General features: G+C 32.2%; 1 protein-coding gene, 1 long non-coding RNA gene, 1 other non-coding gene and 1 pseudogene across 5 annotated transcripts; 3 read left to right on the top strand and 1 right to left on the bottom strand.

Moving 5' to 3' along the window:
- The first annotated feature begins 793 nt into the window (after nt 1-793).
- Nucleotides 794-913, top strand: LOC145959900 (5S ribosomal RNA). The gene has a single exon (XR_014435218.1). It is a non-coding gene; the product is annotated as a 5S ribosomal RNA (ribosomal RNA).
- A 3084-nt stretch (nt 914-3997) lies between these two features.
- Nucleotides 3998-8309, top strand: LOC145959860 (uncharacterized; annotated as a pseudogene). The gene is made up of 2 exons (XR_014435198.1): nt 3998-4057; nt 4808-8309. The product of XR_014435198.1 is annotated as an uncharacterized LOC145959860 (transcript).
- A 3443-nt stretch (nt 8310-11752) lies between these two features.
- LOC145959867 (F-box only protein 21-like) lies at nt 11753-24489 on the top strand. 2 transcript variants are annotated; one of them, XM_083079068.1, is made up of 9 exons: nt 11753-11830; nt 12055-12414; nt 18855-19093; nt 19177-19607; nt 19746-19873; nt 21362-21479; nt 21579-21773; nt 22927-23269; nt 23375-24489. In XM_083079068.1, the coding sequence occupies exons 5-9, from the start codon at nt 19848-19850 to the stop codon at nt 23530-23532; spliced, it is 840 nt and encodes a 279-aa protein (XP_082935194.1). In that variant the 5' UTR covers nt 11753-11830; nt 12055-12414; nt 18855-19093; nt 19177-19607; nt 19746-19847; the 3' UTR covers nt 23533-24489. The 2 variants fall into 2 exon arrangements, with proteins under 2 accessions (XP_082935194.1, XP_082935195.1); XM_083079069.1 differs by lacking the exons at nt 18855-19093; nt 19177-19607; nt 19746-19873.
- Nucleotides 17126-17789, bottom strand: LOC145959871 (uncharacterized). The gene is made up of 3 exons (XR_014435204.1): nt 17553-17789; nt 17272-17459; nt 17126-17191 (listed from the first exon to the last, which is right to left on the bottom strand). It is a non-coding gene; the product is annotated as an uncharacterized LOC145959871 (long non-coding RNA).
- Nucleotides 24490-24947: the final 458 nt, after the last annotated feature.

Genomic DNA, 24947 nt, shown 5'->3' with positions numbered 1-24947 from the left:
GGATGTGTTGCGCGAAAAATCGAGCGCATGGACGGACACGAAAGCGTATTACAGGGAGGTTTATAATTAATTCTAGAAAATGATTTTTCGAAACACAACTTAATCATAAATGATTGGATTCGTAAAAAAATAACCTTTCACTTGGTAATAAAGAAATTTCAAAATTAAAAAAATATATTTAGTGGTGGGGGTATTTTGAAAAATTAAAAAAATTAAACATAATTTTTTTTGTTATTGTAAAGTACTCTTGAGGCCATTTAACTTTTAATTTGAAAACTTTTTTCTATCTCTTATAGTTTCTGAAATATTCACCTCGAAAGAAAAAAATCGATTTTTTTCAAAGGAGTGTTTTACCTCCCTAGACACGCGTATGGGCACGTATAAAAAAATATCCCTTATTTTTGTCCCTTATTTTTGTCTAGACAACAACATATTAAAAGCTCATTAAAATCGGAGGGGGACACTTCCATGCCTTTTCGTTAGATGGGTGACTGTTTGGAAACACCATGTACTGTTGGCAGCATCTTTTTGTTTTTTATTAATTTAAATATAATCAATATTGATATAATTTTTTTATTCTAATCCCTATGCTAAATCATTTTCTTATAATATGATAACAATTGAATCAATAGATTGTATATACATTTCGTGAAAAATCATAATAAAATGATAATAAATAACAGCATACGTGTTTGAAAATTTATAAATAACTGCTTTTAATACGTTTAAAAATTAATAAAATATGTTCTAAAAATTTAAAACTTAATCTTCAGCAATCGGAAGGCTTATTATCGTCAACGGTCATACCACGTTGTAAAACACCAGTTCTCGTCCGATCACTGAAGTTAAGCAACGTTGGGCATGGTCAGTACTTAGATGGGTGACCGCTTGGGAACACCATGTACTGTTGGCATCATCTTTTCTTTTTGCTAATTTAAATATTATAAATATTGATATAATTTTTTTATTCCAACCCCTATGCTAAATCACTTACTTATAATGTGATAACTATTGAATCAATAGATTGTACATTTCGTGAAAAATGATCATAAATAACAGCATACGTAGCGTTTGAAAATTTATAAACAACTGCGTTCAATACGTTTAAAAATTTATAAACCACGTTCTAAAAATTTAAAAATTATATCATGCTGGGGCCATGCCGTCGTTTTTTATGTGATGGTTTTATTACAAGGAAAGGCACGGAAATGTCCCCCTCCGATTTTGATGAGCATTTAATATGTTGTTTTCTAGACAAAAATAATGAACACGTATTTTTTTATATGTGCCCATACGCGTCTCTAGGGTAAAACACCTCTTTGAAAAAAATTGGTTTTTTTCTTCCGAGATGAATATTTCAGAAATTATAAGAGATAGGAAAAAATTTTCAAATTAAAAGTTAAATGGCTTCAAAAGTACTTTACAACAATAACAGAAAAAAATTTATTTTTTTTTAACTTTTTATGATAGTATTTCAAAATTTTTTTTTGTTATTATTCGAACTCGCAAGTGGATAAAGTGGGGATAAGATAAAGACTACTTATTATGACGGGAACTGAGACTTTCGGTAATATCAGGACTCAGGACAGATCGAGATTTTTGATTCTCGATGGTGCCCGATGATTCCTGACGTCGAAATGATCCAGCGTCACATTACAATAATAAATTCGAATAAAATGCAATTTCACTTTTTATTTATTTATTTGAACAATTTTTATTAGACATCTAAGAATTATTAATAAATTAAAACAAAAAATGAAATAAAATTTTTTAATAAAAAAATAATAAAATAAATAAAATTAATTAGAAAATATGAAATATGTGTGTATATTTATATCCGAAACGTACGATACGTAAGCAACTACTTTAATAAATTATTAAAAACTATATTAAATAAGTAAATTAATTAAATAAATGAGTAAACATAAAATATGTGATTATAAAGATGAAAATATATAATTATAAAACATAAAATAATAAGCAAAATATATAATTATAAATTTATATGTACTTACAAAATTAAGAAAACAACATATTAAAAGCTCATCAAAATCGGAAGGGAACTCTTCCGTGCCTTTCCTTGTCAATGAAAAAATACTTTATTATAGTATTTTGAAAAGCTCTCGGTGGAAGCTACAAGAGCTTTTTTTTTGGGAAAAGATTGCCCTGACACCCTGTATATGTGTGTATATATATATATATATATATATATATATATATATATATATAAATTAACCAGAATTTATCGAAAATATATGTATATATATAAATTAATATCAACTCGATTAGCAGAATGAATTATTAGTAGAGTGAGGAAAACAACTAATTGACAACGGAAATTGATTGAGTGCAAACATTTACGGAAAAAGTAGATTATGTTCGGAACAATATTATGCGTTTTATTGACAAGTTTAGTATTGATAAAGGCAACTATCACGTTTATGCCAAAGGATTATATCACTCCAAATAGCCTCCAGGAAGAATGCGTTTCCATGTGTCCGGATTTAAATTTCACACAAGTAAGAGATATTTTTCGTTTGATTAAGAAACAATTGAATGTTATTGCCTTAAGGGGATCCTTAAGTGACGCTCGAACTCCAACGGGATAGCGCCCTCATTTAAGAGTAATTAAAATTGTCGATAATACCGACAATTTTAATTTCGCCATTACCGATAGTAATATGTATATAATATGTTTTTTTGTAACATATGATTTATGCATATTACAAAGAACAATTTTTATTTACATTTAACATGTTTAAATCAAACAATATAATATATTTATACTTCTCTATCACACGCATATGTAAGCGTATAAATAAAAAAAAAAATATATATATATATATATGGTATTCTTTGCCAAGCACATAGATCACCCATCTAAAATTATATATATATATATATATATATATATATATATATATATACATATATATATATATATACATATATGTTTTCTCTTTGCATATTTATTATCAATATTATAATATTCATCGCCAACTAACTATATAACCGTAACAAATAAAATAATTCTTTGAATAAAAAGTACAACTTATATTCCAAAACTATATATTGCAGGAAGAGATGACAAGAAAAAAGGTTACAAACATAAATAAAAAAAAATAAATATAAAAAAATATTATAAACATTATAAACCATGTATGTTTTATTATTTTATTCATATATTTTCGTAAAACCAAATAAAAAATAAACCAAAAAATTTTTTTATAATTTTTCCGTTATTACTTATTTTCTCAACAAACCTATTATTTTTTATTTATTCATTACCACAAATATTGTATAATAATGTCAATAGAATTGTAATTCCATTTATTATTACGTAATAATGTGTAGTTCAAAATATTCAGTTACTTGTTCAGTTGTTGGTATAAATTATAGTTATGATATAAAGTATGGTTATAAATTTCAAAATTAGAGTTTCTAAAAATTATTGCTCATGTGCTATATATTATGACTAGTCAAATCTTATATATTTATTCATTACATAGTATTGCCTATTATGTTGATTATAATAGATTTATGAATGAATGTTTACAATTTTTCATTCTTCTCTCTCTCTCTCTCTCTCGCTCTTTTCGCAATATCTAATATACAATTTTGAAATATAAATTTTATTTGATTGACAAATATATTCCACTCGTTACGCTTATTGTTTTTATTTCACAATGGGAATTATAATATCTTACAAGATAATATACATCAATTTTCATTTTCATAAACACGCGATATCAATATTATATATGTATCGCCGAATAACGACTAACAAACACACACACACACACACACATACATGCAATGATGTGTAGAGAACGTGCAAATGATATGCGAGAACCATTCGACTGTTATAACATTATAACGTGTCAAATATAATAGCGAAAATAAAAAATAAAAATTATATATTATTAGATTATATATATTGTGTTATTATATTTATTTATTTTTTTTGTGTTTACACACACGTAATGGGCAAGTACGATGAAAAACGTTTGCCCTTTAGTGCGTGGAGACTTAGTAAAAAGAAAGGATGGTTTAAAAGGTTAGTATTTTTATATCAATTGAGAATTACTATTATATATACAACGCACGCACACACACACACGCACACAAAGATTATATCTCTCACAGATTTTCTCTCTCTCTCTCTCTTTCTCTTTCTCTTTCTCCCTCTCCCGCCCTCTTTTTCTCTCTAACTCCCTCTTCTTTCCTCTCTCTCTCTTTTTTTGTCCTTCATTCTTCTCTGTTATCCAGTTTATTACATACATCTTATATACATAAATGCATATAATATAAATAATTATATATATACACAAATAATCATGAAACAATTATTATCTCTAAAAGATAAGAATGCAGTCCTTTGCTTATCTTTATATGTAAAACTATATATATATTTTTTTATAGTAGTTAGTGCCAGAGGCGGTCTATTCGTGAGCTGGCTAACAAATATTTTTCCCAGAGGCGGTTTATTCGTGTGCTGGTTGATCTAAGAAATATTTCTCACCAGATGCGGTTTGCATGTGTGCTCTGGTTATTAAAAAATATTTATCCCAGAGGCGATTTATTCGTGTGCTGGTTGATTTAAGAAATATTTCTCACCATTTGCATGTACGCTCTTTACTGAAAATTATGTTCTATTCTAAACATGATCTATTGTGCCACAGTTAATTTTCACAGTAATATTTATGTAAGATTTTATAATTAAAGGACTGCACTTATTTTTTAAAGGTTTTACTTTTTTCATGATTTTTGTAGCAATATAAGTACTAATCCATTTATCTTTTTGCAGGCGACAATCATTGAAGCTGTTAAAGATCCAAGACACAAATGATTTCAGGTGCATGAAGGGTAGCGACGAATCCATCAACTTTCAGAAATCGGTGGAATCTTTCCTCGATACGATGGATTTGGAAGTTAGTACCCAAATGCAATGCTTGGAGTCAATTTCAAATACAGGTATGTGTTATGAAAATGTCGAACTTGAAGATAACAATACTTTTGTTATCGATAATGGCCCTCTGGATGCATATCGTATCAAAGGAAGCATGCCTGAAGGCCGACGCATTGTCGACATTTCTTTTCTGTGGAGTGAAGTCCATAGAACATTTGATAACCATGCGCGAGGAATAGAGTGCCAATTTAAAGATTGGAAACTCATAAATTCTAGCCACCGTGGGTTTAAGACGCAGTTATTCTTTCAATGCCAAATGTGCAATTATAAAGCTAATATCTGGTCAGAACCCACGGAGCCAGAAATATTAGATATTAATATGGCTGTTGTAACAGGAACTGTTACGGTAGGAATTGGTTATGCCCAGCTGGAAGAGCTGTGTGCAGCCATGAATATTCCTTGTTTGTCCGAGCCAACTTATATAAAATATAGAGAAAATTTAGTCGATGATTTTCAGAAAACAGCCATAGAAAATATGAAAATGGCTGGCGAAGTTGAAAAACAACTCGCTCTTGATAAAAACGAAGTTATAAACGGTTTTCCGTATATAACAGTTGTTGCGGATGGTAGTTGGATGAAGAGATCGTACGGCACTGCCTACGACTCTCTTTCCGGTATTGGAGCCATAATTGGTTACCGCACGAGAAAAGTTCTCTTCGTTGGTGTTCGCAACAAATTTTGCACACTATGTAATATGGCAGAGCGGAAAGGTGTTCAATCACGAGTTCACAAATGCTATAAAAATTTTGATCGCAACGCAAACTCCACAAGCATGGAAAGCGATGCCATCGCGGAAGGTTTCAAATGTAGCCTCGAAATGTATGGACCGATTTATAAAACGGTTATTGCCGATGGTGACAGTAGCGTATATCAGGCTATTATTGATAACAGACCATATCGTGAACATATGGTGACTGTAAAAAAAATTGAATGCACCAATCATTTGCTTCGCAATTTATGCAAAAAGCTAAAAGCTGTGGCCGAGATGTCTCAGCCAAAAATGCATAGACAACGTGGCTTTGTGGAGATACGAAATGTTGTGAAAAACAATTTTAAAAATACGAAAGGAAGTAATAGAGGCAGCCGCTCTACGAAAAAAAGAAAGGCAACCTCAACATTGTCAAGCTATGGAATTACAAAAAGATATATTGAATATTTCTAGCCATATTTTTGGCGAACATAAGCATTGTAAATCATGCGGTCGTACATACAAAGAAAATTGTGATGAAACGAACAAAAATTATGTACCGTTTCTAAAATTTCACGGTCTTTATTCAAAAATAGAAAGTGCTGTCATATATCTAAGCGCTTACTCTGAAAGTTTATTGTTAAATTTAACGAATAACCCTGCAGAATCATTCAATTCAATAATCTGCAAAGAAATTGGCGGAAAACATATTAATTTTGGTAAACGAGGCTCTTTCAATGCTAGAATTGCGGGAGCAGTTAATATAATGCAATATAATACGCAACAAGTACTTACACAAGTACATCAAAGCATGCGTAAGACTGTTCCGTCTATTGTCGAGAATCTGGAAAAGCGACGACAAATAAAAGTTGCGAAAACCAGAGAATCTCGAGAAGAGCAGGGACGGCCAAAGAAATTTAAGCAGGAGTCAGGAACGGATCGTTATTACGGTCCGCAATCGCAAAAACCAGATCTTCCATCCGATATATTCGAACAACTTCGGCAAAACCATTTAGAAAAGTTGTTCGAAAATGCGCTAAACTGGCAAAAAATTGAACTCGATACAAGAAATCAAAATGAATCAGAATTATGGTTATCACTGAGACGAGAAATGTTGACGGCATCCAATTTTGGAACCGTATGTCGCATGAGACCAACAACATCTTGCGCAGCGACAGTAAAATCCATTTTATATCCTTCGTTTATTGATAATGCAGCATTTTATATAATATATAAAATATGGTCGCGATAAGGAAGAAATAGCAAGGAAAGAATTGGCCTTGAAATTAAATAAAGAGATAAAACCTTGCGGATTGTTTATTGATATTCAAAATCCATTCTTGGGTGCTTCACCTGACGGACTTATTGAAGAAAATGGTCTTGTGGAAATTAAATGTCCTCTGTCAGCAGAGCACTTGACAGCAGAAAAAGCCGTAGAGACACTGCCTTCTTTAAAAGGCATTTTTGATAAAAAAAATCCACGTAAAATGAATCGAAATCATCGATATTTTTATCAATTCAAGGTCAATTGAACATAACGCAGCGAGAATATTGTATTTTTGCTGTTTGGCCTCCAAAAGGCATGAAAATATTGCGCATTGATAGAGAGAATATCTTTTGGAGAAATCAAATGTTGCCTTTTTTAATATGCTTTTATAATGACTGCATGCTTCCAGAAATCTTGGACAGTCGTCATAATAGGCATATGCCTATCCGAAACCCAAGATATATAATAGAAGCTAAAGAAGCTAAAAAAGAAGCAGCAAAAAAGATACTTAGTCGAAGTACACGAAATGTAGAAAGCGAAAATGGCATAGAAGAGAGCATACAATTCAAAGCAAACGTTTCGTCAATGGAAACAGCAATGACTGCTACTATTGCTTTGAATAAAGAGCAAAATGATGATGACTGCATTATCATAAGTTACTCGAATAACAAACGAGATATAACTGAAGACGATATGGCAAGACATAAAAAATTTTTAGATGAGACGTTTGCTTCTCCTTCTTCAATAAAAAATAATGTCTTGTCTATAAAGAGTCAGTTAAATGATGAATCATTGGATTTATTTTTGCGCATCATAAGAGAAGTTTCTTGTTTCGAAACACAAAGTGTGCTATATTTAGAATATCCCCACATGATTGTAGCTAGTCATAGTGACAAAAGCTTACAAATAATTGGAGTAAATTGTAGTAATCACTGGAGATGTATTTTCTTTGATGGTACCAAACTTCATGTGTACGACAGTCTACCCGGCTGTACATATGATAAATTGGTAACTAAAGAAAAAAATTATATACATTTTCGTTATCCGAGAGTAAATTCAAGTGACATAATTTTTGAAAAGATTCAATCTCAACCTGATGGAATAAGTTGTGGAATTTATGCCGCAGCTTTCGCCACAACTATAGCCTTAGAAGGCAATCCTTGCGAGGAGAAATATTCGAAGGATGTAAAATGCATGAGAGAGCATTTTTATAAAATTATAGAAAGCAATAAACTATTGCCTTTTCCAAAGTTATTCTAAAAAAGCCTGATGAAATACTCGTCAGAGTGAGTAGAAGAAACATGCTTCAATTTTACTTGTAAGTTATAATCGGAGAGACGAAATAAAGAAATAAAATATTTTGGTTGCGTTTTCACGAGAATGGGCGATGGAGGGGCCCATTCTATATTTATATATATTTCTATATTTCTATATGCTAAATTCTATATATTTTATATTTCTATATTTTTTACAATGTTTAGAATATTTATCACTGTCAGGATCGAAACAATTGTATTGCGTTTGTATGTTTGTATTTTCAAATATTTACAAAATAGTATCTCGATCCCGATGGAGTAACAAATTTTTATATTCTAAATATTATAAGAAATAAAAAATGTAAAAATAAAAAAATAAAAAATAAATAAAAAAGATAATAATAAAAATAGTTTATAAATAAATAATAATAATTTATAGTATAATCTCAAGATATTAGCTTTTTCACTTAAAATGATACACCCTGTATATGTACATTTTTTCGATTTGAAAATAATTGTAAAGAATGGCATTTTTGTGATGACAACAAACACGACAGAAATCGGATCATTTTTAAATAAATTATTAAATTTTAATTAATACATATAATTAGAAATTATCCGATTTATGTCGTGTTTGGTGTAATCTCAAAAATGTCAAATCCATTGCAATTATTTTCAAGGAAAGATCTCCGACGTCGAAGCGAGAGCGAGAAGGAGTAAGGACCAGGCGACATGACGTATCGTCAAAGAGTTCCGAAGTCTCGCTCGCGAGGCTCGCTTTTACTTATCTTTATATGTCATTTTATGACTATGGAAAATAAAACTTATATTTTGCATGTTTTCACACACACACACACACACACACACACACACACACACACACTTACGCGCGCGCGCGCGCGCACACACAACCCACCCACTTCCCGCCACACACGCACGCACACGCACGCGCGCGCGCGCGCACACACACACACACACGTACACGCATATTTTATAATAACGTTTTCGGTCTCTCTCTCTCTCTCTCTCTCCCCCCTCTCTCTCTCGGCTCTCGCCTCTAACCTCACCTCTCGCATCTCTCTCTCTTTCGTCTCTCACCTCTCTCCTCTAACCTCTGACCTCTCTCCTCTAATCTCTCACCTCTCGCATCTCTCTCTTTTTCTCTCTCTCTCTTTCGTTTCTCACATTTCGTCTTTCACTCTCTCTCTCTCTTTCGTCTCTCACATCTCGTCTCTCACTCTCTCTTTTTCTTTCGACTCTCGCCTCTCTCCTCTAACCTCTCGCATCTCTCTCTCTCTGCTTCTCGCTCTTTCTGTGAAAAAAATAATTTTTTTTTATTGCACCACAAAGCGAGAGTGATATATATAAAGCGGCAGCTGCAAAGACGACGACGGCGGCGACGATGCCGAAAACGCCAACACCGACGCCGATGCCGATGCCGACGCCAACACCGCCAATGAAAGATGATACGACGAGGAAGGTGTCCGCGGTGACACCAACGGACCAGAGATCGACCCGAAGAGTGGAGCAAAAAATTAAACAAATAAATTACTTTATGAAATAATAACGTATGGTTCAATATATTATACTATTTGTAAATCATATTGACATATGAATTGCAAATAATAATATAATAAACTAGATTTAAGTAGATCTATATTTGTATGCGTGTAATTACGTATAAAAATAAATATTTTTATCTTTTTCAGCGAATTAATGAAGCGGTAAGGTGCGCTATGAACCGGCAACGACGCAGACAGCGGCACATATCTCCATCTATATACGTGCCTGCCCCTCCACAATACATCCCCGCACCAATCGCACCATAGTTGATGCCCGCACCGCCATCGGGATACATATCCGCACCCCTAGGATGCGTGTCCGCCCGGATACGTACCCGCACCATCCGGATACGTATCCGCACCACTCGGATGCGTGCCGGGTGGTGCGCATGGACCATTCGAATACGTGCCGGGCGGTGCGCCCGTATCCGGATATGTGCCCGCGCCGAGCGCACTATCCGGATACGTGCCGGCGCCGAATTATTATTGAAAAAAATAAATGATTTCTGTAATAAATATTATGTATTGTATACACCACACACACACACACACACACACACACACACACACACACACACACACAGACAGACACACACACAAAATAAATAAAAAAATATTGCAAAAATATTGTTTTTCCTTATATATATATATATGTACAGAGAGAGAGAGAGAGAGAGAGAGAGTGAGAGAGAGAGAGAGAGAGAGAGAGAGTGAGAGAGAGAGAGAGAGAGAGAGTGAGAGAGAGAGAGAGAGGCGAGAGGAGAGAAACGAGAGGAGAGAGGCGAGAGGAGAAAGAGAGAGTGAAAGGAGAGGAGAGAGAGAGAGAGAGAGAGAGAGAGAGAGAGAGAGAGAGAGAGAATGAAGGATCAAGAAAACGAAAGTACGAGAGAATGCTATAATATACGTATAATGTAAATGTATATTACTTTCACACATATGAGAGACAAAGATAACGATTGTGTCTGTCCTTGTCAGCTAAACAAATTATAACTCCCTCTATCACGTTATACGGCAACTAATCTGTTACTCTGTTTTACTCTGTTTTACTCTTTTTGACATCGAATCCGTACAAACACAAGTCCTAAATATTTTTTGGATATATTTTTTTTCGCAGGCTTCTAAACTCATTTTTAACAATTCCGTATTATTCTTTCATGTTATTCAAAATACGGGTCCCATATTTTTGCACGGACAAATTACAGAACTTTTATATTAAATAAATGTTTTTATGACGAGAAACAAGAAGTTGATAATAAAACTGTAATTATTTAACTTTCTTTTGATTTTCTACATAAAATTCGTCACCCGCATTTTGTTATTATAAATATTTTAATTGTGGAAAGGGATTTATTAAACTGAATAGCCAACAAAAAGATTCATCTTATAATTTAATATTCATATTTGTCGGTAAAATAGACCAACTTGAAGGATGCCGGACCTTCCTTTTTTACCGATAAAATTTTGTGCACCGAATACTTTTTATTAGCTGCACAGAATAATAAATACTTTTCCACAATTAAATTACACATAGCAACAAATTTGAGAGCGAACCATTTTATGTTCAAAATGAAAAAAAAATAGAAAATTACAGTTTTCTTATCGGCTTCTGACATCAACTCGTAACAATATTAGCTGAATATAAAAGTTTTGCAGTTTATACGTACAAAATAAGAACGCACTCAACTCGGAATTTCCTAAAGAAATATAAATGAACAGTCAGAAATGCGTTTAGAAGCGTAATAAAAATAATTTCCGTGCACAAAAATTTCGTGCATATGTGTGTGTACGAAATCGAGGCATGTGAGTAAAACAGTCCTGTAAATTAGTTGCTTGCTATCGCGATAGACGGCGCTATAATCGGTTTGTGTGACAAGGAGAGACAATCTCGCACCATCCTTCTCTTCCATTTCGCGTGTAATAGTATACGTCAGTATACATGTATGCGCACACTAAGGCATTATACTCTTGCGTTTTCTTTCTCATATTGCGCGTCATAGATACTCGCTGTCACGCGGCGCCGTAACAATCGTACGCGTAACAAGCTGCGTGAAAACAGCGTTACAACGTGTTACGTGGAAAATATTTTATGTAAATTATACACAATATATATACACGTGTATATATATATATATATATATAGTGTATATATATATATATATATATATATATATATATATATATATATATATACACGTACAGATTATATATTTTACTAGATGCAGTTTGCATATGCGCTCTAGTTATTAATTAAAAATACTTATTAAAAAATATTTATCCCAGAGGCGATTTATTGGTGGGCTGGTTGTTTTTAGAAATATTTCATACCAGATGCGCGGCCGCAATTTACGTGGAATGATTTCCCGGGCGTGCACGAAAATTAAGTGGACGTACAATATTACGTGTTGTGCAATAATTATGTGAAACTGGGTGTCGTGCATAATATCGGGATAACCGGTCCAGCAGTGCGTCTTCGTGTACGAAATGAAGAAAGGATTCTGGAAACATTTTATGAAAATCCTGGAACTAGCGTGCGTCATGTGGCACACGAATTTGGTTTTTCGCGATACGCAGTACATCACGCTTTACGTGTAATGGATTACGTCCGTATCATTACCAATGTGTGCAACACATTTTATCGAGGGATTTTCAACCACGGATCAATTTTTGTGAAGGTACTGTCATCATTAATTTTGAACAATTTTCACAAATATTTAAATTGAGAATGGAATAGGCCTATGGGGGGAACCACTATAAAAAAAGCGCACCATGCTATCTACCGCAAGGTGGTGTGGAAATGATAGCGCATCATTTTCTCGCAACTAAAAGGACGGGTCATTTTTCGGCGCGGTATTGCGATATATCGCACGCCACCATCATGTCTCGGAGAGCGATCCGCCCATCGCTTCGCCGCGCGCCTAGTATAGGATTACAGTAGGACGACTCTCGTCGCCGCGCGCTTCTACTCACGCAGATTGGCCGATATTCTTTATTTAATTTTTCGTTAATTATTGCGAATATCACAAAGCAGTACAAGTCCTTCCTTCTTAATTTGAGCCAATCTACCTCCATACTTCGTATGGGCTAAAATCTCCATGACACCCTGTATATGTAGTGACCAAAATAATCAAGAATATGATCATGACAATATACAGGGTGATTCTGAACAAACGTTTGTCTTTAAAATATCAAATTCTTGAATGAATTCTAAGACGATTTTTCCTCTTGTAAAATTTTACTCGGAGCTTAGTTTTTAAACTATAAAGGAAAATAGTTAACTACTTACGGAACGAGTACAAGAGGTAGGCAGGGACGGCGCGATATAGACGCGATTACGTGGAGCGCTCGCCGCGATCAGCTGATTGCTATACGCGATGACTGTAACAATCAGTGTGTGTGTGAGAATGTGTACGCACACACACACTGATTGTTACAGTCATCGCGTATAGCAATCAGCTGATCGCGGCGAGTGCCCCACGTAACCGCCTATATCGCGTCGTCCCTGCCTACCTCTTGTACTCGTTCCGTAAGTAGTTAACTATTTTCCTTTATAGTTTAAAAACTAAGCTCCGGACAAAATTTTGCAAGAGGAAAAATCGTTTTAGAATTCATTCAAGAATTTGATATTTTAAAGACAAACGTTTGTTCAGAATCACCCTGTATAGTAAAGTCATTTCGAACAAGCTGTCTAAAGGTAATATTCACTTTTACGAAAAAGGGCTTAAAAAGTGCCTTCGAGTCGCCAAAAATCCTCCTCGTATATATTTCTCTTTTGTACCTAAAAGGAACCTATTTACAAAATTTGACTCAAATCGGAGCATGATCGTTTTCGGAAGAACAGCCAGAAGGGTGTCTTCCGCAGGGTGTATCGGACCGATATTGGATCCATCTTGTGCGTGACGCTCGAAAGTCTTCGCGTGTGGCAGCAGAAACGGGAGGAATCATTATTGACAAAACTAGATTCTTTTTAATGGTCTAAAAAGTGGTTTTTCGATAATAAGAATGTTTTCCGCAGGGTGTATCGGGCGGACATCGATCCTATTTTGTGCGTGGCACTTGGAAGTCGCCGTATGTGATAGTAGAAAGGGGAGAAATTATTTTTGACGAAGCTAGAATTTTTTAGTTATCTGAAGGGTGGTTTTTCGTAAGGGTGTCTTTCGTAGGGCATATTGAAATATTATGTTTTCTGCTGTGCTATATTGTACTATTCTACATATATATGATGTATTTCGTTATTTATATGTATTTTCTAAAAATCGCTCCAGGAACGTTCCAAACTACATCAGCTAACATCAGCTGATTTTTTCTTATCTTTATTAGAGGGAAGATCGATAGTAGAAAAGATCAAAAAGTAGAATTTAATTCTCGAATATATTCTTAAGTTAAATTGAATATTTAAATCGTAAAATTTATTTAACAAGATTAAACTATATTAATGTTCGGATATTAATATTCATCTATGTCAGTTTTTTCCATTTGTGTGATTGAATATACATAATAAAATGTAAAAATGTCACGGACGGCCTCCGCGAGTTTGCCAGCCGAATCGGATAACCGCAATCGGGATCAGGTCTCGGGAGAACAGCAGTGAAAGAAAAAAATAATATCTTTCAAAATCTATAAATGAAAACAAAGTATTTGTATGTAAAAAAGATAAAGTTGTTTTCACTCCATATTGAAGAGAAAAACGATATACAGGGTTTACCAAAAGTGTGGAAACGCCTTAATATTTCGAAAAATACGCATTTTTAAAAAAAATGTTTCATACAAAAGTTATAGGGTTTTATGTGGCGCATTACACAGCAACATTATTATGACCTCGAATAGCGTTGTCAAGGTTATGTGAAGGTCAGCTTCAATTTTTTAAATGGAACCCTATATTTTTTATTACATTATTTTGCAGCTTATCTTGAGAGCTTTTCAAAACACTATAATAAAGTATTTCTTCATTGAGTACTTTTCGAGTTATGAGGCTTGAAATAATTTCTTAATTTTACATAAACCATAAAATAACTAGTAAAATATTTATTTTTCGATTATCTTACCTTAATACTTTTATGTACAAAATAATAAGAGGAATCAATTGGTGTAAAGAAAAAACATAGTTGTTTTTAAGAAAAAATATGTAATTTGCAATTAACAATTCCATACTCCCTATATAGAATGATATAAGAAACGATATAAGAAGATTGAATATAGATTTCAAAAAAAGATTTGTTATATTCATAAATTAAAATTGAAAATTTTTATCGTAGAGTTTATACTGTACAAAGCCGAGCTGCGAATACGGACGTTAGTTTACTTGGACGGTTTTTCGCAGATCCTTATATATTTCGCGATCGTATATGATTCATTAGTTTATTTAATTTTTCTTATAATAATTATTAATTATAATAAATATAATATAATATTATAATAAATATAAGAATAATAAAATTAAGTGCCAAGAAACACGATACGATTACAACTCCAATAAGATAAATATGATCTCTTTCTCTCAGCGCATATATATAAATGACGATGAAAAGGCAAAAAATTTCATTGAAAAAAATTTTCATTAAAATAAAATTGGAATAAAACCTTAAGAGGGTATTCTAGTCTACACAGAAGAAAGGACATTTTTGTTTTAAAAATATATTTAGTTTTAACATGGAAATCTTGAAATGAGATTATATTGCGTTAATTAAAGAAAAATATAATTGCTTGAATAATTGCTTACTTGAATGAAGCCATTTTATATAGTTTAATCAAAAAAAATATATTCTTATGATTTAAGATTTAATTTTCTTGAATGGAAAAGAAACAATGTTAGATAGAGAATAACATTTTTAAATCAAAGATTATAATTTTCTTAAAGTAAAATTAAATAATTATATATTCTTGAGATGACAATTACATTATTGAAATAAGACTATAATATTGTTGAAATTTAAAATTATTAAATTCTTCTAAGAAGATTATAAATTGTTGCGTATATACGAAACAATGAACGCGTTAGTTTAAATATATAAGTTTTGATTTGACACTTATTTTTTTTCTGTGTAGATTTGTAACGATGCATCCCGATGCATCGTTCCGAATCCCGGCAATGCCATCCGCCGGAAGCTGCCGCCCGGCAGAACACCCGCCGGACAGAGGCAGGGGCGCGGTGCGCCCACCTTTTAATCCGTTCATCGTTTAATTAACGGCCCAGAGCCGTTAAGGTCTCAAATCGAATACCGCCGATCATAGCCGACGGAGCCCGAACCGCCGACCGGCGAAAACCCGCGTTCGGCGCACAACCCGAACCCCTCCGAACGGGCCCGACCGCACCGTTTCCGAAAAACCGTTCGGAAGGGGTTATACCGCGCGCGCCGACGCGGGCAATTAGCCGGTATAAAAAGGGCTCATTTCGGCATCTAAGGACCATTCTCCTGATCCGCTCTTAGCTGTACGCTACAGAGAAACCTGAGAATTCCTACCGAGCACCAAATACCACGGACGAAAGGTGGAGAGAACTCCGTCTTGGCCGAGTGATCTCGATTCTACGGTACGGGTGCATCCGCCTAATCCTGCAGCTGGGGCTATCACGGAAGGTGGAGCTCAGAGCCGCCCCGGATCGAGAGCTCTCGACCCAGCTGCAACGCGAATCCGATCCTTCGCGACGCGATCCTGGTACGCGCAAAGGAAACACCGCAAGCGCATCGCGCAATCCGCAATCACGGCCTCGACCGCCGCTGACAAAGCGCATCACGCCTGACATTTACCGCGGCCCCGCCGCCGCCGTATACGCGTATTCCGTTGCCACGGCCTCCGCCGCCGTTAAAATATATATATATATATATATATATATATATATATATATATATATATGTATATATTGTTACGTCCCTGATGTCCGTGATCATCGGGTCGGCTCCGATTAACAAGAACATCTGGTTGTCAAGAGTTGTTTACAAGGAAGAATGACAGTCGAGTCGTACCCAGCTGTCTAGCTGCGCGGACGCGTCTTGATTTCCCGAGCTAATATTATTGTTTATCCCGTTGCATTCTGGTGTTATTAAAGTTCCTGTGTTCTCTTTCAAATACGAGTTCTTATTTACGAGTGCGCGAGCGTGTGCGCGAGCGAGTACGCGGGTGCCGATCTTTGTGTCGCGCGCGATCGATAGATATCGTTCTGCGGACGCAACAATATAAAATTAATATAATGACAATTGAAATATAAAAACTTACATAGCCAACATCACCTTCAGAATTTTTTAAATTTGGGAAGAGTTCAATAACTGCTTCTGCATATTTACATTTTTCCCAAAAATGAATTTGTCTATTTATTTTTTTCTTATGTTCTAATAAATTTTGTACAACAATTTTTACTAGAAGTTTTCTGTACTTTTCTGATAAATATTTATTTTTTTCATAATTGTCAAGTATTTCCTGTCCACACGCAGAATCTTTTATTATTTTATACAACTTCTAGAATAGAAATACAATATAAATTTTTCATTTTAAATTCTTTATTTTATAATTTATAAAAAAAGAGAAATTTATCATACCTCTTTTGATATAATTTCATTACTTTCGAAAACAGTAGTATTTAATTTACATTTTTTGGAAGACGAGGCATTTTCTTCATGCTCACTATTATTTGAGCAATTTGATGTAACAGAACTTATAATAGAACATACATCTGTATCTGAACTTGTAGATAGTTGATTTATTTCTTTGGGAATCTGCGACAATGCTATAAAAAGAAATTATAATGTTCTTTAAGATACAAAATATATATAAAAGAAATTAGTAATTTAGTAAAACTTGTATACTTTTCATATCTTACAAATATCAATAATGTTTATTGTAGTTTTAATTTTTATAATAACACCTCGTGGATTTATTCGAATAAATTCTGGTAAAATATCTGGCTGAAGTTTAGCATCGTTTTCATCCGTAAATATAAAATCTGTATTTCTTAATGATGGAAAAGTGTTTTCAGCTGTAAACATACATTACAATTAAATATACATTGCAATTAAATAAAAATGATAAAATTTTTTAATATATCAATAGAAATGTGTTAAAAATAACCTTTTTCAATAAAATGTTCATAGTTACATGATTCTTCAATTTTGACCCATACTTTATCGTCTCTGTATTGCAAAACGCAAAACAAATAAGTTGTGTTAACAAATTCATTCATGAATGCCATAATGAAAAGAAATAAAGACTGTAAAAATAATGAAGGTTATGATTGGTCATAGTGTGATGAAACATAAAAATTTGTCTACAGTTACTGTTATACAAATGAATAAAGAAGATTAACCAGATATTTACTAATATGTTAACATTGAAGCAAGTGGCACATGAAAACCATAATTCTTATTAAGTTATGAAGATAATAGACTATAATTAATCAATTTGTTTAAGGTTTCGAACACGAACACAGGTTAACACGAACATGGTATCACGCTAATAAACGATAGCCATTTATCAATCTACTATTTAACGGAAAAATATCAAATTTATTAACTATCGTATATTGAAATAATATTAACTTACCACACGTACACTTTATCTTCACTATATGTATAAAGAATATTATTCACATCACCTTACGCTTGAAACACAATAAAATGGCTTTAGCACGCGTAAATGTGTATGTCGCTTCTTGCCGCGCAGCAATCGTGCGCGGCAACCAGAAAAACAAAAGTCGATATCTCTTTATGATAAATAACAGAAGAGATACGTCGATTTAACATATGGAAACTGTTATAGAGAGAAAAATAACACAATTTATCTGTTCATTTTAACATATAACATATTTCATCAAAAATTCGTGCATTTACATATTAATTGTTGTTTTAACTCTTAGAAACGGTGAATATTAACTCAATGCAGAAATGTCAAAATAACACATCGACAATATGTTACATTAACATAAGAGTATATTGAAAATTTAACACAAAAATTTTTACACGAGAAAATTTTAACAGAAATATAAAATGTTTTTTACCGTGTATGTATTATATATAATTAAAAAATATAATATATGTGTTTACTTTGAAAAGTAAATATTGTGTATAATTTATTGCTGATATTTGTTGTTTAACATATTTTTGAAAAACATTCTTTTCAATTTTAGATTTCCCTTGTCGAAAAGAATACATAACAAAATGAAATTGGAGAAAGTTGTTAACCATTTGGAAGCAGGTGTAAAATGTATCGAAGAACTACGGCATTATGTGTCACTAATGTCTTATAATAAGATACAGGATATCAAAGAAATAGAATTGAATAGATTTCTGCGTTCCATATCTGAACATTCTATAATTTATAGTTTTGTTCTCGATGATATAGAATTATTTCTGCACAATTATCATGGTAAAATTTAATAAACCAAATTGCCACTAACATTATAAATTAATGTAAATATTGTACAATTAATATGTAAATTTTATTTTCAGGCACGATTCTAATTTGACAGTTAAATATTATTTTGGTCTAATTTATCATTGGTTAAAACAGTATCGGTTAGCATATAAGCAAACCAAATTTATATACATGCCAAAGGAAAAGCAACTTTTAGAAAAGCAAATTACTATTATCACACAATATTTTCGACCACATGTATCTTACTCATCCGTTGATACATGGTTAAATGATATTGCACAAGAAGTACTATCCCGCCTTAAAAATAAATATTCTACACATTCTCGACGTCTTCTGAGCAATTTACTTTATGGAGAAATAACAATATCAACGATAACTTCTGGAATCAGACAGAAGCCAAACAGATTATGTATATTCTTGATGAAATTATGTTTTCTAATTCAAGTATTCATAAATTACATCAATTATTAGTAACATTAGATGCCGAAAAAAAATTATAAATTCTGTAAGTTATTTTTTTAGTATATTAAATTATAATTTTTACATATTAATTTATAACTTTATTATGCACCGTGCAAACTATGCGTTTTATATCTTATAAATGTTCAATATAATTTTTTTCTAATAAAATTTAATGATATAGATTTTAAAACATTACGGAGGATGTCTACTGTCTATTATATATCACAGCGTAGCTAGAAGACTTGGTGTATATTGCTTCCTGAGTTATAAGAACAACTTTATAATGACAATCATACGGAAACTAAATTAGTTAGTAACAATTTTAGCTGCAGAGCTTTTCAACCTATCTGATATACATACAGGGTGTTCAAAAAGTCCCGGACCGGTTGAATATTTCATAAACTATGCACTTTAGAAAGAAATGTTTCAGACAAAAGTTGTATGGCTTGAAGGGGGCCATAAGATGGCGTCATTGGTTTGACCTTGAAAAGTCGTTTGAAGGTCACGTGAAGGTCACCTTCAATTTCTTAAATGGAACCCCCTATTTTTTGTTATGACCCCCTTATTCTTGTAACTTATCTCGAGAGCTTTCCAAAACACTATAATAAAATGTTTTTCCCTCAAGTACTTTTTGAGTTATAAGGCTTGAAATAATTTCTTAATTTTACATAAACCATAAAATATCTAGTAAAATATTCATTTTTCGATTATCTTACCTTAATACTTTTATGTACAAAATAATGAGAGGAATCAATTGGTGTAAAGAAAACACATAGTTATTTTTAAGAAAAAATATGGAATTGTTAATTGCAAATTACATATTTTTTCTTCAAAAATATTATGTGTTTTCTTTACCAATTGATTCCTCTCATTATTTTGTACATAAAAATGTTAAGGTAAGATAATCGAAAAATGAATATTTTACTAAATATTTTATGGTTTATGTAAAATTAAGAAATTATTTCAAGCCTTATAACTCGAAAAGTACTCAATGAAGAAATACTTTATTATAGTGTTTTGGAAAGCTCTCGAGATAAGCTACAAGAATAAGTAACAAAAAATAGGGGGCTCCATTTAAGAAATTGAAGGTGACCTTCACGTGACCTTCAAACGACTTTTCAAGGTCAAACCAATGACGCCATCTTATGGCCCCCTTCAAGCCATACAACTTTTGTCTGAAACATTTCTTTCTAAAGTGCATAGTTTATGAAATATTCAACCGGTCCGGGACTTTTTGAACACCCTGTATATATGTATATATATATATATATATATATTGTTACGCCCGGGGCGGGGACTTCGATAAATATCGAAGTCGCGCGGTAAAGAGATCGGCCGCTCGCGGGACGCGCTAAATAAACAAGCACCTTAAGAAACTAATGAACTTTAATGCACTGCACAATTACAACACAAACGGTAACTCAGAACGTAAATACACAATATTAATAACACGGATCGATTCGTAAGAGAAACGCGTCCACACAGCCTGACAGCTGGCTCCAGACTAAAATGACAGCCGCCGCTGTCAACAACCTCTTGACAACGGACTTCTTCTCGTTCCACGACGGACTCGACCGCGACCCGAACCAGGGACGTAACAATATATATATATATATATATATATATATATATATATATATATATATATTGTATATATATATATATATATATATATATATGTGTGTGTGTGAGTGTGTGTGTGTGTGTGTGTGTGTGTGTGTGTGTGTGTGTGTGTGTGTGTGTGTGTGTGTGTGTGTGTGTATACATGTGCAAATAATTGTTTTTTAATATTTTCAGTTGTATAGAAGGTTATCAACGGGCAGAATATTTTTATATGAGAAAATCGAGGCTACCATATCCCTGGAATATTACCAGAATAATAGATCGCGTTATGCATCCACCGGATAACTTTTTGGTAAGCAACTTTGTATGTATAGATTTTTTACTAATCTTAGTAGGAAGTATTTAATGAAGATAATTATCAATTATAAGTCTTATATATATCATTTTTCAGCAAATACGAAAACTGATATTTGATCTCTATAAATCGATAACTTATTATAATCTTCGGAATGGTTTACGATTGAAACAAGTACCTTACAGATGGAAAATGATGTACATATTGAATATTTTAACACGCAACTTAAGAGATAATATTGAAGATATACTTATGGATTATGAATACACATATATTACACGTTCAATAAAGGTAATGTATAACATATGTGCACAGCATGATTGTTCGTATCAAAACAATTTTTTTCTTTGGCAAAATTGCGTCTAAACATTACTTTTTAAATGAGAGCAACTTTAAATTAACAAATAAACGCTTTAGATTACACTTGAATCAGAGGCGGCGCGCGCACGGCATATGTGGCATTTGAGCGTATACGCTATTTTACTATTTCGCTAAAGGTTTTTCAAGAATTATCAATGATATATCTAAATATCGTTATTTTTAATATAACATATTTAATTAAGAGGAGATTTCTTTAAATTCATATTATCGAAGCAACGAATCTGAAAATAAAATAAGTAGATTAGATGAGACACGAATAATTTTAATGCAAAATTATTGCTTCAATGTTCTAAATATTTTTTGGCTCTGAAAAGGGCCGATTTTAAAGCACATATTCGAAATGCAAACCTTCCATTTGTATACACATATTCGTTCTGTAAATAGGTATATGAATATGCTCTAAAGCATTTAATCGGCCCTTTTCAGGGCCAACAAATTTTTAAAACATTGGAACAATAATTTTGGATCAATATTATTTACAAGTAATTTAATCTTACTTTAGTCGTTGCTTCGTGGTATTAATTAGAAAATCTTCTCTTATTAAGTAAATTGTATTGAAAATAATGGTATTAGATATCATGCATAATTCTTGTAAAACCTTTGGCGAAATAGTAAAATAGCGTACACGCTGAAATGTCACATATGTCGTGTCGCCTCTGATTCAAGTGTAATCTAAAGCGCTTATTCGTTAACTTAAAGTTGCCTTTATTTAAAAAGTATTGTTCAGACGCAGTTTTATCAGAGGAAGAAATTGTTTGTTTTGATACGAACAATCATACTGCATTTCTCATCCGCGAATTTTGATATATCCTGTATACACATATGTATATATATACAGGATGTATCAATATACACACACACACACACACACACATACACACACACACACACACACATGTATATCTATATGTATATGTATAGATATATGAGTTCAGAAGTCAATATACAATGATAACTGTCTATATTATTTAAATAATTACAATAATTACTTTTGAAAACATTTTATAAGAGATATTGATTAAATTTTATTATTACTATACACACATTTGTTTTGTTCATGTAGGATAGATCTAACATCGTCATAGATGAACAAGCGGAAATAAGAAAGAAAGAAATTAAATTTACGATTGGTATGATCGTAACATACTCGCTAAACTTGTCTTTCTTTGACAGAATTATAACTTACGATGGCGTGATAATTGGTTGGCATTACAAATGTAAAGCTGCATTCGTTCATAATAATGTGAATTCTTTAATTCCTCATCTGAGCGAATTCTACGATAATAAGCATTTACGTCCATATTTATGTAGTTATCAAACTTGCAAATCAGACAATTCCAGATTTATCTGTCAACCGCACTATATAATTCTTGCAGAAAAGAATATAATGTTTTACGGACCACAAGGTATATATGAAATATTAGTAGCATTCTCTTTTATAAATTATATATATTTTATATAATTTTTCATCTCTCTACACGCGCAATATAATATATTTCTTTTTATTTTAGATATGGTATCAAAATGTTCACCAAAATGGATTAGGAATGTAGACATAGGACGATATTTTACTAAATTTGAAAGCAATTATTACGTACCAAATGAAAAATTAGCAAGGAATTATCCAACTGATATCGCTGTTATGCATGAAATATGTTCTAATCAGTAGTGTATATAATAATATCCATTATATATATATATATATATATATATATATATATATGTATACATACACACACACACATGCCCTTTGCCAAATTGATCGAAATATTTGAAATTGTTGTATTAAAATAACTATAAGCTTTGTCAAATAAGCCTGGGACTAAAAGGGTTCAAATCAAAGTAAGTACAAAAACTTGGCATGGTCGCGCATAACTCATATATTTTTATTAACATATTGATAATAATTTCTGACAATAATTTGCAAATTTTAATTTTAAATATATAATTCGTGAATCTTGATTTTAAATACTTATAATATTTACTAATAAAAATTTATGAGTTATAATTCAGGAACATCAAGTTTTTATATGTCACTTTAGTCTTAACTCGTTTAGTTCAGGGCCTAATTTCAAAACAACTATTTCAAATATTTCGATCAATTTAGCACAGAACACTTTTAAATTCAAAATTAGCTTTCGATGACGCGTTAAAGGTTAATAAAGTCAAAATTTACTATTTGCAAGAAAATCTATAACATAATTGTTAGGGAAATGGCAGGTTGGGATGTGAATAATAATCTTAATTATTATTACGCGTACTATTTATTAAATTCGGCACTGCCCGTATCGAGTACAATTAGAAAAGTAAAAGAACAAAGGCTTGAACGGTTAAACGTGCACTCGCATGACTTGCCGGAGAGAGAAGGTCAGATAGTATATAAAGTAACTAGATTTGTAACAATAAGTAAAAGGAACTAGTCTTCCATCTAGAATCATATAATCTTAACATATAATTTAGGCATGAACAAAAGCACACATAAATCTACTACTTTAACAATAATAATGATATTTTATATATTATACAAAATATTTATCATACAGAAATTAAATTTATTTTAAAAACAAATCTCTTCTAATAAAAATAAAATGCATTATAATTTTATGGAAAAAATCTGTGTATAATATTTTTATGGCAAATATTATTTCAAATTACATACTCTTACAAATTGAATTGCTTCTCGATTAATTATAATTATTGATTTCATACTTGGTTTTGACTTCTTATTTTTTAGAAGATACTTTTTTTGGAAAAAATTGTTTTTAGTTTGTATTATTTTCCGAGTTTTAGGAATAAATATTTTTTAAGCTCTTTGTTCCATACAAGTTGGCATATTCTTTATGTGGCGTATTTTTTACCTTTGTCAGGTATTTTTAATGGGATCAATAAATATATTGGAAAAAATTACTTCTCTTTTTTGCACCATTCTGGGATACTTTTATAACCTTTAATCACTTTAGTATTTTTTTCTCGTTTGTTACACTATTCTGCGTAACTCTTCTAATCTCGCATATGCATAATTATCCATATGATGATATGTGATTTTATCTCTTAAAGCGTTTTTCACATTGTAGCAAATAATCG

The sequence above is a fragment of the Camponotus vicinus genome, unplaced genomic scaffold (genome assembly GCF_025532165.1).
Source record: "Camponotus vicinus isolate PSW18456_S1 unplaced genomic scaffold, iyCamVici1.0 SCAF_1, whole genome shotgun sequence".
NCBI lineage: Eukaryota > Metazoa > Arthropoda > Insecta > Hymenoptera > Formicidae > Camponotus > Camponotus vicinus.
Note: the sequence above shows the minus strand (reverse complement) of the source record. Positions and strands in the feature narration are given on the sequence as shown.